General features: G+C 41.4%; 1 protein-coding gene across 12 annotated transcripts in view; it reads right to left on the bottom strand.

Moving 5' to 3' along the window:
• LOC143842409 (uncharacterized) overlaps positions 1-17532 on the bottom strand; it is a 109140-nt gene that overhangs the window by 46845 nt on the left and 44763 nt on the right. For 3 of the 12 annotated variants that reach the window (XR_013233089.1, XR_013233090.1, XM_077347542.1), the window contains 2 exons: positions 15734-15818; positions 11426-14150 (listed from right to left, as the gene is read on the bottom strand). The exons of 3 other annotated variants lie outside the window; for them this stretch is intronic. Coding sequence is in view for 5 of the 9 variants with exons in the window: in XM_077347542.1 (XP_077203657.1) it covers positions 13965-14150; positions 15734-15818 (271 nt within the window). In the remaining 4 variants the exon portion in view is untranslated. Of the gene's footprint in view, positions 1-8854; positions 9193-11425; positions 14450-15733; positions 15819-15845; positions 15946-17532 lie in introns of those variants that run through there. 6 more of the 12 variants (XM_077347545.1, XM_077347547.1, XM_077347548.1 and 3 more) reach the window with 6 other exon arrangements.

Raw genomic sequence — 17532 nt, forward strand, 5'->3', positions numbered from 1 at the left:
TGTAGTGTAGAGTCAGGGGGATGTATTTTGCTCAAAGTAAAATGGTTTTGAACAACAAGAAAGTTACTGTTAAATGTCAGAGCTATGCTGAAGGGATGAGTGAATTGCCTTCCACTAAGAAATGAAGTACTACATATGAATTCATCTTTCGCTTTTTTTACAAATCAAAAAGGTCAAGTACAGTTAGATGGGACGGTAGCTGATGGATTCCCACAGCAACTTACACCCAAAGCCTCTGGTTTCATCTTCCTGTTAAAAATAGGACTTGCAAAACTCTGGAGAACTGATTGAACAGAGCATGCAGTTGGGCATAGACCTTTGTTTATTTACATTATTTTATTTATTACAATGAGATCACACTTTCCCCCCCAAAGTAGCTTCCAATAATCTCTCCTTCTCCTTTTTATCAGCACAACTCTGTGAGTTAGATTAGGCTGAGATGACCAAGGTTGATCTTACATGCACAGTGGTATTTGAACCTGGGTCTTCCAGAACCTGGGTCTTCCAGAAGCTGGGTCTTCCAGAAAACTGGGACCTAAGGTGCTTAAAAATAACAAACTGACCTTTAGGAGGCACTGCAAGGCCCTTATTTGCCAAGGCTTTTTGTGAATTATGAATAGTAGGCATGGGGGAACTACGTTAAGGTGTTTTTTAATATAATGTTTTTATTATTATTGTAAGCCCCCTTAGGCAAGAGGAAACACAAGATAAGGGGGGGGGGAGAAAAGAAGAACTGGTTTTTATACCTCACTTTTCACTACCCAAAGGAGTCTCAAAGTGGTTTAAAACTGCCTTCTCTTCCTCGCCCTACAACAGACTCTCTATGAGGGAGGTAGGGCTGAGAGAGCTCTGATAGTACTGCTCTACAAGAAGAGCTCTAACAGAATTGTGACTGGCGCAAGGTCACCCCAGTAGCTGCATGTGAAGAATCAGGAATTCAAACTCTGCTCTCCAGATTAGAGGCCGTTTTTAACCACTACATCAAGCTGGTGCTCAAATGATGCCTAGTTGGTTCTCGAGATCATGCAAAAATTGGGGTTCTTTTGAGGGAGGCTACTGAGCTACACTGAAAATAGGATGCCTTTATCTAAAACTCCCTTCCCCCACCACAGAATAGACAGAAAGGGGAAATTTTGGTCCTTTAAATCTCCACATGGCTGAATTGTGCCCAAATCACCATTTGGGTTGGTTTAACTTCAGGGCAAAGTCAGTTTAGACTGGACTGGTCCAAAAAGTGTACGAATCAGCTTTGGTTCAGGTACTTCTCAGTCTACCTGAACCAAATTGCATATGTCTACTTTGAAACATTATACCAAGCTGGCTCTGAAAATGAAAAATACCATTAAACCAGCCAGCAATAACATTTTTAAAAGCCCAAACATTTCCCCTTCAAACTGTAATGTTAAAATATAAATAATTATTGTAAACATTAATAGCAATAATGTTGAACAAATGTTTAAAATCAGCAAAAGGGATTTAAATTCTTATGTCCTCTGGAATACTGTGACTGATTCCGCACAAGGAATCTGCCTCCACTTGACATCATCTGCATCTTGCAGGGAAGCCTGACATTTTGGGAAGTATGGCTTGTGGCCCAACTCCAGGTTGGGACCTCCTAAAAGGTGGCTGGCCATGAAGGACCTTACCCTTTGGGGAAAAGGCTTGGGGTTCACGGACTTGAGTGATCCAAGATTGGACCAATGGAGGTGTGCATCCTCTGAGGAACCTCGGGTAGGGATCCTAGTGGCCAAGGGGCATTTCTCCATAGCAATGTGTAAGTGTTGATTTTTTAAATTAAAAATGCATTTTCGTTGTGGCATTTCTGTATAGCAATGCGAAAGTGCATGTTTAAAAAAAATAATTTGGGGGCTTAAGAGAGATGGAAGTTTGAGTCCCTTGGACAGCTTCTGTGCTTTGTTTGGTGGTTTGCTTTGACTGACAAGCCAAGGAGTGAGGCGGTGGAGCGGTTCGCCTTGTTTTCCCTTGACACCTCCTCAGGAGGCAACAAAGTCATTATGAGGTGGTGGAACAATGTGGTAGGGGTCTCTTATGAGGAGGTTTGCAATTCTGTGGCTTACAACCCTGCACTTGCAAGCACGGTTTTGCGAGTTTTGCACCTACTGAAAAAGTCAGTGATATCTAATCTACGGACTGATGGTGCCATTCTTGCTTGTATATCCACTGCCTCAGCAGCTCATTGAGTGAAATAGGCTGAGAAATCCATTACTGGGAAGATACTAGCAGAATGTTGTTGTTGTTGTTAGTTGCGAAGTCGTGTCCGACCCATTGTGACCCCATGGACAATGATCCTCCAGGCCTTCCTGTCCTCTACCATTCCCCCGAGTCCATTTAAGCTCACACCAACTGCTTCAGTGACTCCATCCAGGCACCTCATTCTCTGTTGTCCCCTTCTTCTTTTGCCCTCGATCGCTCCCAGCATGAGGCTCTTCTCCATGGAGTCCTTCCTTCTTATGAGGTGGTCAAAGTATTTGAGCTTCATCTTCAGGATATGGCTTTTTCAGGAGCAGTCAGGGATGATCTCCTCTAGGACTGACCGGTTTGTTCACCTTGCAATCCAAGGGACTCGCAAGAGTCTTCTTCAGCACAAGTTCAAAAGCCTCAGTTCTTTGATGCTCGGCCTTCCTTATGGTCCAACTTTCACAGCCATACATTGCAACTGGGAAGACCATAACCTTGACTAGATGCACTTTTGTTGGCAGGGTGGTGTCTCTGCTTTTTAGGATGCTGTCTAGATTTGCCATAAATTTCCTCCCCAGAAGCAAGCGTCTTTTAATTTCTTTGCTGCAGTCCCCATCTGAAGTGTTCTTGGAGCCCAGGAAAATAAAATCTGTCACTACCTCCATTTCTTCCCCATCTATTTGCCAGGAAATAAAAGGGCCGGATGCCATGATCTTAGTTTTCTTGAAGTTGAGTTTCAAGCCAACTTTTGCACTCTCCTCCTTCACCCACATCAAGAGGCTCTTTAGTCCCTCTTCACTTTCTGCTGTTAGAGTGGTATCATCTGCATATCTGAGGTTGTTGATATAGGACCCTTCCAAAGGCATAATTCTATAATTCTGTGATTAATTTTTTTCTCTATTCAGCATGCTTGATTTCCCACTCCTCCTCATGCAGCCAGCTGGGTGATCTTGGGCCAGTCACAGTTCTGTTAGAACTTTCTCAGCCCCACCTACCTCACAGAGTATCTGTTATAGGGAGAGGTAGGCAATTGTAAGCTGCTTTGAGACTCCTTTGGGTAGTAATAAATAGGATACCAGGAAAAAAGCTCCTCTTTTGGAAACCTAGAAAAGGCTTGACAGAACTCGCCTCATTTTTTGCTATTGAGTTTTTAATTCAGAAAGGGGAAAAAAGGAAAACTTTGTGAATCATATAAATGTGTTTTGGATAAATACATTAGTGTAATACCCAGTCCTTCCTGTCAGGGGTGCTTCTGTATTGATTGTCATCTGTGCAAGCAGGTTTCCTGTTGAATATGCAGCCACTGTGGTTTATCTTCATAACCTGAAGATATTGTATGCTCAGATTTATTTATTGGCAGCCTTCCCATGTCACTTTCTTCCCTTCCAGACTCTTCAGGCTGTCTTGTAATATGATGGTGTGTTCATTTCTGTTCTGACTAGGCAAGTTGTACTACAGGGCTGCTGCTGCTGCTCAGGAATCACTTTTCCACATATAACGGAAACATATAAATGTGACCAGGTTACCAGAATACGTTCCTAACTCACTTATTTGGAAGTAATTTTCACTGTAATCTGTGGCACTCTATCCCAAGTAATTATGTTCAGGTATATGCCAATGTTTTCTATTTCAAATGAAATATATACAGTGAAAACAGAAATACATTTTAAAATGTAGCCTGCATTTTGCTGACCTGCTAGGGCACATTTGTAAAAAAAAAAAAAAGATGGTAAATTGCTCTTTTGTTCAAGACAAAGAAGTATCACCAAACATTTGGTCACGTTTTTCATACCATATTCATTTCTACAGACTAGACACCCAGGAAAATTGTGCATTTGTTTCTCCTGCATTAGAAAGATTTTCATTGCTTTTTTGGTATTCATAAGTCCTAGGATTGCTCAAGTATTGATTAACATGCCAGACAAAGGTTGATTCATTATATTATTTGTATGAAAGATAATGGGCTCTAAAAGGAAGCCAAGCTGCACTGCTTAATACAGATTTTTTTTCCCTTTGTGCCTGAATATTTTGCCTCATTGATTAAGCCAGCAGAACTTTACTTTTAACAATGATAGCAGTTTGCAGGCTGTTTACTAATGAGGCAATCTGCTTGAATTGGGGGCATCTTTAATAAAATGGTTTGAAGATCATCGCTAAACATTTTCATCAACATTCATTGAATGAAGCTAGCTCTGGAAAAGAACAAACTTTACAATTTATAGATGGTTGTACTGATCTGAATTGTCATAGGAGAGGACATAATATTATATAACAAAAGAAGTTTGATTCTTCATTAAACCAAATCATCTCTGAGCTTTGCCCATTTTGTGATATTTTATAGAAAAGATGTCCTCATAAGAAGGTATTATATGAAATCTGGGGCCCATTCAACATGAATAACAAAGCAGCTGAATAATTAAATTTATATCGAACTATAGTTAGATGTTTGACTCCAGTAGCAACTTCAGTAAGGTTTAATTTCAGGTGTAAGCTTTCGCAAGCATGCACACTTCACCGGAAATCTTACACCCAACCCAGTCTGAAAGGTGCCAGCGGACTCAAACTATGTTCTATTGCTTCAGACCAATACAACTACCTTCCTGAATCTATTGACAGATGTGACATTTATTTAATTATCCAGCTTTATAACTGATCTTAAAAGCTGCAGAATACTGAATAATAATCAGTGAATATAGTAATGAGAATCCACACTGATGGACACTTGTGGCGGAGCTAATGAATTGCCAATAATATATATATGAATATTAAAAATATTCATTTTTATCCTGTTGACTGGTTCAGGTACCTTTGCCCTTCTACTCTATTACAGTCTAGGCAGTGATCTAGAGAATTAATCTCTTCCTTACATTTGTTCCTTGAACCCTGAACAAATGCATTCTGAAGAATCCTGAATTTGACTTGTTACTGGCCTTTACCTGCACAGAAATGAAATTGTAGTCTAAGCTAAGATCATATGGTCACATGGTCTCAGGAGCTGGGAACATGGTGAAAGCTAAGTTAAGTCAAGAATGTAACATTCTGCTTAATGAAAAGACAATGATCATGTGTCTTAGCTGCATATAAAGCTGATGAAACCATGTTGCTCATATGAGTAAGTTTTGAACACACCCCTGTATAGGGATAGAGAGAGGGGATGGGTGCTAGACTTTGTTGAAAGTGATTGGTGAAAAAGGCAGTTCTCATGAAAACTAAAAGTCACACCAAATCCCCCCAAAAGAAAATGACTGGATAACTGGAGACTTAGCAAAAACTTGTCATTTTTTCCCTAAGAATAGGAGGGACTAAAAGTGTATGAAGTGTATAAAAGTCTAAATCAGATCACACTAGAATTAGTCTTTTTTCTCTGAAGTGCTAAAAACTTCAGTCTAAGCCAGACTTTGCCATTCCCACCCCCTTCCCATGCATCTTGTGGGGTTTCTGGTCTCTCACTTTTTATTTATTTGTATATTTGCTTCTTTTTTTATTTTATTATCTTTCTATGGTTTCCAGCTGGGAACCCTAAAGGCATAAGAAGGTAGCTATGCAGATCACTACCCAATAATATATAAGCTAGACATGACCTATGGACACTGCTACCATCCGTATCCATAGTTCCCCACTGGCCTCTATGGTAGACTGGGGAACCTGGAAATATCTGCATTCCCTTGCCACAGGGCAATGGAGGGCCTAACACAGGCCCAGGATAGAGACAAGACAGTGCTGTTGTCATGGAAGTGGAGATTAGTCCTGCTCCCATATGAGGACTGGTCTGGTGTATTTTGCCCATGCGAAAAAGGTCTAGAGGATCCTGGCATTTGGACAAAGCTCTAATGCCACAGCATCTCCAAACAACAAATGGACATCACACCTAGGTGCATGGGAAGTAACATGACTGTGTTGGTACACTGCCAGTGCCCCCCCATTTCACATCATTTTCCTTCTGTCAGCCAGCTGATTCATGGCAGGAAAACACCTGATGAGGGTGTGCAGCAGGCACTTCAATAGTTTATAGAGAAGTCCTGTAAATATATAGGTGGCAGCAGTATGAACACTAGAAGTCAAAGAGGCAGAGTTGTAGAGTTCATGAGATTTAAGGGAGATTTCTCTTTGTTGTGTCCATAAACAGTGAGTCAAACCACATATTTTGTGTACTTCAGTGATTCATTTTCCCAATGATTTTGTATAACTGAATTCCACTTGCAGGAACTCTGATTTAAAAGCAAAAAGTGAATAGTTAATTTGTTTCTCTCACTGTTTTCAACTAAACATCACCACTCCCCAAGTTGCTTTAGCATTTGGGGAAATTTATGGGCAGTTGCATTTGCTTTCCCCCAATGTGGGTAAAACATGTGGGCATAGTGATCTGTGCACTGGTACTGTGCATCTGCAAACCTCATGACTGCATTCTGTTAAAATAATGGCAAAAGAAAGCACAGTTACATATAACACATAATTCCACCTCATGAATTTATTTTATTTTTTTATTTTATTTATGTTTTATTTTATTTATTTTATTTATTTATATTTATATACTGCCCTCCCCTGAAGGCTCAGGGCATTTTACAGGGAACAGGAAATAGGTACAGATAACATAAGGAAACACATGTGACAACAGCAATAACAATACAGCAATAATAACTCCAACATAATAACAGCCGTAATAATAAGATAGAACTGCAAAGGAGCCTCAGCTCAATTCTTACTGGGACCCAGTGCTTTAGGCAGATTAGTGGCGGTCATAATAGGAGGCGGGGGGTGGGGGCTGAGGGCCAATTGGAAGCAATGGTCCAGGTCAACCTCAACCAAATGCCTGGCGGAGGAGCTCCCCTTTGCAGACCCTGCAGAACTGTTTAGGTTCTGTCTGGGCCATGATCTCAACCAAATTTACCTGACTCTCACAATTTAAATGCAATAATGTTCATTCTGAAACTTTATCTCTTAATCTTTGAAAATCTCCTAATACATGTTCTCCAGAAACATTTATTCTCTATCTTGTAGCCATTGGGAAAGTATCTAGGAACTCAAAGAAAATGTGGAGGGAAATGAGGTGAGCTTTAGGATGGAATACGGATCTCTTGACCATCCAAAGCCATACTAAGCAAACCTGTTAAAATCAGTCGGCCTTTGATAGCAAGCCACTTCAGGCATGAATATTCCAACACTCAAAAAAAGTAATTAAGAATATTATTGTGGTTGCTAAGCATCAATAATGTGCTTGCCTATTGCGTCATTTCACAAAGCAAAAGCACTAGTAGCAAAATGAATGGTTAAGATTGAATGCAATAAATCTTGCACAGCAACATAATAAACACATATATTACTCATATCAGGCCAAAAGACATGTATTTTTCATCATAGTGCAACAGCCTTGCTTATGAGGTATGGATTTTTTAATGGATTATATTTGTTATCTTGATTTCATGTTCTAAACCTTTTTATTACAAGGAATACACTTAAATGGAAAGAGTCTGGATCCAATACTAATTTTCCATTAGACAACATACAAACATGGAGATAACTTTGTATATCATGGATATACAACCTTACATGCTTACTTCTCTCATTTGGGCCTCCCAAGAGATAGCTAAGATCACATATTATGCAAAAGGTACCTATGTTTTTTTACAGTTAGGTTATGAAGCAATGATAGCAATTTATTCATTGCAAAATATGAAGTGTCTTAAACAACAGATTGTTTCTGGTATCTTCTCTTCACTTATCAGCCTTGTAGCTAAGATTATGTATCTATAGCATACATAAAGATTACATGATCAGATAGCAGTTCCTTGGAGTGTGCAACCAGGATGTCTGAACAGGCTATGCTAAAGGGGTTTTTGCCTGGGAGTCTGAGGGAAAACAAGCAACAACTGAAGAAGAACATGCAACATTTCTAGGTGAGCACAGTTTTCAGCATCAGGAACTCAACTTGGCATAGTATTGGTAATGCCTTTCTTATCCCTTTATACTTTAAACTAGCTACAAAGGTAGAAAGTCAGTGGAAGAAGGGGGCTCTCCAGTGCTTTACAAAGAGTGCCACTGGGGAGAAACTGCAAGAATATGCTTGATATATGGCCCTTTTGGCTTTCATGGAACAGGTTAATTTCCTTGAAACTAGGGTTGCTGAAAGAGACCTATTATGCACTGTGGCAGCCTTGCTAGGCTGCCTCCATTCCATTGTAGTGAGGCAGAAAGCCCCACTGTTCCCCACATGTGCACAGGGGCTGCCCCAATACAACAGCCCCCCTGTCATGCCCCCATTGCCACCTCCCAGGAGTTGCCACAGCAACCAGGACATGCATCTGAGCCAGCTCTGGCAGAAGAGAGAGAAGCCTCTGAATGTGCAGCAGGGGAAAGTAGCACAAGTCAGCCGGGCTCTTCCCAGGAGGCATCTTTGGTGCAGCCGCAGATGCATTCCAGCCCTGACAGCTTGCCTGAACAACGTAGACAAGGCAACACCGAAGGAGCCAGAGACTGCAGGCACACTGTCAAAGTAGATGGGGCCCAGCTGGGATAGCTCCTGGAGAGGATGAGTGAGTCCTCCCCCATGTTCAGCCAATTAGCTGGGCTGCTTTTAGGAGAGGCAGTAGCAGCTCTTCAGCGTGGGTACAAGCCATGCAGAGACCCTCCCGTCCAGTTTGGATTCCTTGTCCCTGAGACTACTATCAACTTCCCTGACTCCTGGCAAACAACTTTTGACTATGCACCTGGTAATTGAACTGGCTTTGTTGAATATATCTGGACTCTGACCTTGGCTTTCCCTTGACTACTCTTTACCTCGCCCTTAACTCTGTGTGCTTTGATTCCTAATGACTTGGACTGGACTTTGACTTTGCTTTGGTGTGGATTCCGGCTAGGCTCTGCAGCCTAGGCATCTCCTGCCACTGGGCGTGGCCAGCTAGGGCAGCATACCCCTGCACGCAACACGGAGCTGGGGACTTTCCCTGAAGCCCTGTCACCACCATCTTGGGAGTTCCAGCCTGTGCATAATTGGTCCTAGAGAAGGAAACAGAGGGTGTACGAGCACGAAACAATAAGGACTTGTGGAAGGAATCTTACTCCCTCCCTCCCCCACTATATCCTCTTCCCCCCCCCCCTCATAGTCCCATATATTTAACCCCTTTCTGGCTTTATTCTCTGATTTTATGGTTGCCAACCTGAAGACCTCTTGAAATTACAATAGATCCCAGAACTATAGTGATCGATTCCCCTTAGGGTTTCTAGCTCTGGGTGGAGAAAAATGTCCTGTCCAATTAAATAGCAACTTCATGTTTGAAGATATGCAACTAAAACTCATCGTAACATGGAAGCAAATGACAGAATCTGGTAAATGACAACCCATCAAGCCTTTGTTAAAGGGATTGGACAATTGTTTCAGTGCAAACTCTAACTACATATACCTAGGTATTTTATCTTTTGACATGCCCCATTTCTCCATTTTGAGTTAAACAGGACCTATTGCTGAGGTCTTGCTGAGCTGCAGGATAAATGCTGAGGGCAAATAAGGGCTTGCTACCTGATCTTGCACCTAGTACCAGGGTCTCTTAGACGTTCTGTTACCTGAATCTGTAGCTACACCACCCCAGGACTCTAGTATTCCTTCTCCTGTAAAGACAGATGATTCACCTGGTGGGCACCCATCCAAGCCATAATGTGCAGATCCAAGCAAGTAATCTGTTTTTTCAGATTCTTGCCATATATTATGAAGCAAAACTTGAATATTCAGAAGGCCAGCTCTGGTATTCCTCAGCAGCTCAATGGTTAATACAATGCTTGCTTTCCCCTTGGTTTGAGAAATCTACAGGCTCATGAGGTCTGCTTCCTCTTGTTTAATTCTATTTGTTGACAATTCTCTATGTGTTCACAGTACATCTAGAATAGAATACCTTTTTGCATTTGTGCAGTCATGGGAATCATGACCCATCACAATCAGAATGGGCAACCGGGCCCTACTCAGGGTGCTATTTGCTGCAGCAGGGGAGTTCATACCATGAAGATGGACCTGGCCAGAAGGGAGTCTGGAACTCCCAGCCCCAGCATCCCCAGGGGTGGCAGGAGGCATGAGTGCTTGTTGTGTGTGTGTGGGGGGGGGAAGTTGACAGAGGAAGCTGGGCCAGGTATCTTTTTAAGGGCCTGACTATTAGTCCTTGGCCTCTTTCCCTCTCCCACCTGATGAGGCTTTCCACCTGGCCCTCCCTGTTGTTAAATTAGTTCTGGTTTTCATAGAAAAGAAATGAAAATATTGCTTAGATTGTCACAGCTTGTGAGTTCTGAGCATGGAGTAGATCCATTTGAAGAAGAAGAAGAGTTGGTTCTTATATGCCACTTTTCCCTACCCAAAGGAGGCTCAAAGCGGCTTACAGTCACCTTCCCATTCCTCTCCCCACAACAGACACCCTGTGGGGTGGGTGAGGCTGAGAGAGCCCTGATATTCCTGCTCGGTCAGAACAGTTTTATCAGTGCCGTGGCGAGCCCAAGGTCACCCAGCTGGTTTCATGTGGGGGAGTGCAGAATTGAACCCGGCATGCCAGATTAGAAGTCTGCACTCCTAACCACTACACCAAACTGGCTCTCAGTTTGTGGGGTAGGCCAAGTCTGCATGCTGGCTGACCCATTTGAGGGGGCCCCTAGAAGAGGCTGTATGGAAACTAGGCCTCCACTCATGGAGGAGAGGGGCCTTGATGGCTGTCTTACATTTCAAGGTGGTGAGGGAATGCAGTAGAGTCTGATGCCTATGGAGTTCCCAGTGATCAGCCTATTCCCATGGGGCTCAGCAGGCCATTAGAAGCCTGGGGACCAAGGCAGGCTTGCCAGAGGGATCCATGGCATCACCTGCTGCCTTGTGGTTAGCTGACCACAAGAGGGTTGGATCCTTCACCCCATGCTGCGCAAATGCTGTTATTAATAAAAGCTGTGGCCATGTCAAAGAAATGATTGCCAGTGTCCTTATTGAGGTGTAGTTAATGTTTCCCTGCAAAGCAAAAGATAAAATCTTGGGACTACTATCCAGGTGAAAGTCTACATAGTAAATCTATCTAGTTTTTCTTGTAAAATATTTTGAATTATATCTACTTTTACATTTATGCTTGAGTGGCATTGAGGGACATAATGCAATTGTTTTGGGCAATTCTATTCTTTTCCATTAACATATATCCAAAGGTATTACCTGCAGGGTGATAAGTGACTAAGTAGAAAGGGGAAATATATGTATACAAACATCATCCAGTGATCATGTGTTTAGATTTAATATTAAAATAAGAACCACAATAGGCTCATTTTACCAAGATCAACAATGGTGACCAGTACAAAAAGAAATACATGAAAGGAGGTAGCCTTATGATCACAAAGTATGCCTATGAATGAAATTATAATATAAGCGCTAGCATACTATGTAGATGTTGGATAAGAAGGAAACAATGAAAATTCATTATTTGTGCTTTATTAGTAAGAACCCAATTCCTCCTAAAATCCTGTTCTTTAGAGTAATTTATATTTTTCAGAGTAATTCCTTCAGGATCATTGTAATTGTTTGAAGGCTCAGTGCATAAATGTACTTGGAAATTAGCATATACCATTTTTAAAGAGTTCTGTTCATTTTCTACAATCCATTTTCATTGAGGTGTTGATACTGTATGATTAGGAAACTAAAAGTTTCCCTTGAGTTACATTCTATGGCTTCATGAGACAATTTCCCGTATCTCAGCTTTAATTTAAAACTTGCTTTCCAGATAATTATAGGAGAAGACAAATTAAAAACACTTAGAATTTAAACTTTTGTCTTTTTCTATAATTATTTTTAAGGTAGAGCAAGTCAGCAATTGCAGATTTCCCATTGTGCTTTACTTGGTTTGCATTTTGAGCATGCAGCCTACAGCAAAATAACACAGAAAGTGCATCTGTTAAGTGCATTCTAGCAGAAGAAAGATGGGACCATGGGGATCCTTGGAAGTTTATAAGGGATTCCTCAGTGAGAGGCAAAAGACAGCTTCACCAAAGACAGCATGACCACCACTATTTCCTTAAAATTTAAACCAAAATAATACAAAACAATATGAGTTTGCTTATTTGCTTTGCTGAAATTGTAACCACTCACTTTTAGCCTGGTGTTTTGCTGCTTCCAAGGATAGTTAGCCTCCTTCATGATGCTAATTTTGGTGCAACTGTGCAGACTAGAAGGACTGTAACCCATCCCCACTTATACTGCAACACTGATGTGAATATTTCATCCTAAAGTTCCCTAGAAGTCTAGGTTGAGCCACACAAGATATTAGAAGATCCATGATGACATGAACAGGATATCAGTTACATGGGATAGTAACAGTACTGTTGCCAAGTGAGGTTATAGTTCCATGGGTGTTTAATGGTTCGTAGTGTTTCCTTCGCTGAAGAAAATCAGTATGGAATGGGCTCAACTACTTAATAGTTTTTGCAACCACCCACTATTGTTTTCAACAAGAAGCATTAATCAGGCATTATCAACTCTCAAAAATTAATGCACATAGAGGCAGCATGTATTTATTTGTCCTTCAATGACTGTCGGGTATGACATAAAGGAACAGAGTAGTAATCAAAGAAAACATAATCCTTTATAGCACCATACCTACCCTATTTGGCCCCCAAGATGGATAATTTTTTAACATCCCCTGTCTCTCTTTTTGTCTTTTTGTTTTTTGCTGTCATGTCACAGCCCATGGGGGTTTCAAGGCAAGAATTTTTGGAGGTGGTTTGCCATTGCCTGACTTCATGTTGGCTCTGCTTGGCTTCTGAGATCTGATGGAAAGACTATCCAGGTCAGGGCCCTTTCTCTATACATTAAAATTATTTTCTAAAATAATCATGAAATAAAACAAATAATAATAATGGCCACAAATACACTCAGGGTGGGTAGCTGTGTTGGTCTGAAGAAGCAGAACAAAGTTTGGTCTAAAAGGTGGCACTGGGCCCAACACTTTGTTTCAATGTCCAGAAAAGAAACACAGACATTGATTTTTTAAAAATCTAATGTCACTATAATCATGCCAGTAAAAAAAATTCTCAGTTCCAACATTCTATTCCATCACTAGAGCTTGAGTGCTGTAGGAGTTAAAGTGCTGGACTAGAATCTGGGAAATCCAGGTTTGACCCCCCCCCCCCCACTTTGTGCCATGGAAGCTTACTGAGTGACCTTGGGCAGGTCACATTACTCTCAGCCCTGTCCTGACCTGGATAATTCCAGAATAGGTGGATGGATGGATTTAAAAACTTCCCCTCTCTGCAGAGCAGGCTCGGGGCAATGTACAACACATTAGATTCTCATAATATAGTTTCAATAAAACAATAAAAAACAGTAACCCTGGAGTGCTCTGTAATCCAATCTCTTTGGCCTTGTTCTTATATCTTTATTTTAGGCCACAATCAGTGGTGGGATATTCCAGAGATAGCGAGGGGGAGGACCATTTGATTTTGTTTGCTCTGGTCTCAACCATATGTCTGGTGAAATAGTGCCATTTTGCAGGCCCTGTGGAATTTTGGTAGTTCCGTCGGGGACCAGGTTTTCACTGGCAACACATTCTACCAGGCCGAGAAGTTCCTGACCCTGTTGGAGTCTACATGCACTTCTTTTAGGCCAGGGACCACCAACATATTAGCATTCGGAGAAGCATTTTCTTCTGGGTGCATCCTGGCAGAGTCAGTCTCTCAAATATGCAGAGCCCAGACTTTGTAAGGACTTGAAGGTTAGTATCTTGAACTTGATCCAGAATTCAACCAGTAGCCAATGCAGCTGTTACTCAAATATGGGCCCACCATGGTGTCCTAGTAAGGACCCGTGCAGCTTCATTTTGCAAAAGCTGCAGTTTCCAAGTCAAGGTCAAGGGAAGACCCACATAAAGCAAGTTACAGTAATCCAGTCTAGAAGTGACTGTTGCATGAATCACTGTGGCTAGGTTTTCTGGGGTCAGATAAGGTGCTGGCAGCTTCACCAAGTAAAGACAAAAAAAATGCAAACATTTACTATCTGTGCCTCCATTGAAAAGCAGAGGGGCCCCATGCTAATCTATGTATGAATCAATAAACAAGCAATTCTCACAAAGCAATTCTCTGCAACGAAATTTTGCAAATGTTTCTGTTGAACACGATTAATAGTAAATAATTACATAGTAATTTCATACTGTGCCATCTCCACGTGTATGATATACAAACTGAGTACTATTTATATGTTGAATTGTTCATTTTTCAAGTTTCAAAACCACCCAGAGAAGGGTGGTATAAAAATCTAAATAAATACAAAAATACATAAATTAATAAATTAAAGGCTCATGTTATATTGTCTTTGCTGCACAGCAGGTTTTTCAACATTTAAACACTGATTTGTTGGAGGTACCAATAAATATAAGTTTAATTTTATCTATAATTTATGTTTTTATTACTATGAATGGTTGTGTAGGTGGGGCCCCAGCGCACTGCTTTCCTGGGGGGCATATAATGCTGTTAAGATGGCCCCGGTGACAGTGTTGCCACCACTTTTCTTCTACATGTCATCTTTTATTTGACTTGCAGAACGGCATCTTGGGCTTAAGGAAGACATGCACATATTTCCATTGACTTAAAACAAGGCCACAGCTTTATTATTACTTCTCAGGAGTGTTGGCACAGCATGGGAGAGGGAGCCTGGCTTGCAGTTGGCTGACTACAAGAACCCACACCCCAGCAGCGCCCTGGAGCCCACCTGGTTCCCACGCTGGGAATACGAGTCCCATTGAAGGGAAGTGTCCACCTGGGGTGCCAAGAGGAAGTATATACTTCCCTTGGTACCACCCCAGGCCACCCGGCAGTGTGAACTATGGGGTGCCAAGGAGAGGTGCCTACCTCCTTTTTGGTCACACCCTAGGCTACATGGCACTGCAAGCCAATGCCTCCTCAGTTAGGACAGCCCTGCTTGCGGACCTGCCACCAGGTCCCAAACCTGGGGGGTCTGATGCACAGACCGAACTCCCCCCACACAGGTTCCATCCCAGGCCCAAAACCACCAGTTGTGACAAAATGCAATTTATAAACATTTTACAGTGGCCATTCAGGCATAAACATATCCGCCAATGAAACAGGGTGGGTGGGAGGGAAGCTGGTATGGATCTGGTGCAAGAGATGGGCCCCTTGCATAGGGCACCTTGTAAGCACCCTGGGCCCACACCTCTCACCAATTACATGAGCACACCACTTATGACATGGCACCCACACTTCACGCCACCAAGTCTCCTCCCCCCATGCATCTTCCTGCTGCCTGCCCCTCCATTGCATCAATGGTGGCTGCGTTTATGTCTTCGCCACTCTATATGCAAACTGTACCTTTTCTGACCTCTGTCAGGTCTCTTCTGGTAACCAGGAAGAGAGGGGGGAACTTACCCAGAATGAGAAAGAGGCCTAGACCCTATTTATAGTAATGTGGTAATTTGGGCAAATCTCTGTGATAAAAATGGCTTCTACCATAATTTCTTTGCCCAAATGCCAGAGTGTTCCACAATGACATCATTTCTCATAATTACAACTATGGGATCCTTACCATGCATTCCTCTGCAGATTCTGTGTTGCCATATTTGTTATTGTTATTACTGGAAATGTCTGTTTTTAAATTTCTTGTATGCACTCTTGGAATGGGTAATTATAGTTCCGAAGAAAGATATATGTAAAAACAAACAAGTAAATGTCAGAGGGAAAGAATCTTATGCATGGATGCTTTTTGAAATATGATCCCCAGGTGACCTTAAGCCAAACCTGCAGAAAGAGAAGATCAGCTTTCCCAAACATTTTCTGAATCCCAATACCATACCAGGATTTGGGGATACCAGGAAACATCGATATTTTCTGTATCTAGTATACTCATACCCCAAAAGTACTGGGGTTCCTCATACTTAGTAACAAGTCCACACTTCTTTGTTAATGCTGCATTTGGCACAGTTGCCTTTTTTGTGGTGCCTCAACAACATGCAACATGCAACAACATGAGCTTCTCTGCAACAAGATCACAATGCCTGCCATAATTTTACATTTAATAGAATTTTTATTATAGACCAGTCACATTTTTCTGGTTTTTTTGCAGAGGGTTCCTGGGAGAAGTCATTACAATATTAGTATTTTAAATCCGAAGACCTAATCCTTTGACCGCTCTGGTTCCCCAAACTGCCAGTCAAACGGTTGCTTGAAGGGTGTACGTAGAGTTCCCAGACCCTTTGAAGTTTGGCACCAAATATCCTATTGACCACAGTGTGCAAAGTATCAAATGTTTCTGACTGACTCACTCAGGGGCACAATGTAAATTAAAATAGCTTTTTGTGCATTGTTGATCAGATTGGAATTATTCCACAAACTGTACTGATTAGTTAGCTACCTGAATCTTATAATGGTTTTACTGTTGTATCATAAAAGGTTTTTTTTTTAAAAATATGAACTCCCAAGGCCAAAAGTATTTTTGCAAGAGGATTATACAGCTATTTTATCCTTTTCAGCTTGAATTTACCTTCCAGCTAAATGAAATATTCTCATTACTAATGGCCTGTCTTTTGAATTATTCAAAAATATCCAGGGTGCTCATTTTTTAAAACTATTTTTCAGTTTCCATTGTTTATATCTGACTTTTGTTGGTTTTACATCTCATGACTAGCTATGAAATGACTTTTAAACCATGGGTTATGTTAAAGGTGTTCTGGTTAGGATATTTGGTTAATCCCAGTGAGATCAATTCTGTTTGGCTTCAGGCTGCATTTTCATAAATCTTTCTATTCTGCATGTCTAAAAGTCAGACTCAAAATAGGGCAGTGGATATTTAAAAAATGAAAACAAGTATCTTGAAACCACCCCCCCCCCCCAATTTTTTTCTGGAGTTTACTGCAAGCATGTTGAAATGTTATAGCATTTTCAGACAACTGAGAATTGTATGACCCCTACTCCCTATATCACAGTCTTTGTACAGTTCAAATAGCACAATTGCTGTTAAACATCCTCTACCAGCTTTCCATTAGTTGTATACTTTTTCATAAACTGATGATAACCTTTAACTTTTTAAGATCTGCAAGACCACCACCTCCATTATGTCCTCCCAAGAAACTTCAGTTCCAATGACCAAAACCCACTCAAGATCCCTGGCCCCAGAGAGGTCAAACTGGCTTCATCCAGGCCCATGGACTTTTTTGGCCCTGGCTCCAATCTGGTGAAATACCCTCCCAAATGAGATCAGAACTTTGTGGGACCCTCAACAGTTCTGCAGGGGCTATAAAACATAGCTGTCTCACTGGGTGTATGGTTGAAACCAAGAAATAATCTTAAAATTGTGGCCACTCTACTTAAAATGCCCAACCTACAAGT

This window comes from Paroedura picta, chromosome 7, assembly GCF_049243985.1.
Source record: "Paroedura picta isolate Pp20150507F chromosome 7, Ppicta_v3.0, whole genome shotgun sequence".
In the NCBI taxonomy this organism is placed as follows: Eukaryota; Metazoa; Chordata; class Lepidosauria; order Squamata; family Gekkonidae; genus Paroedura; species Paroedura picta.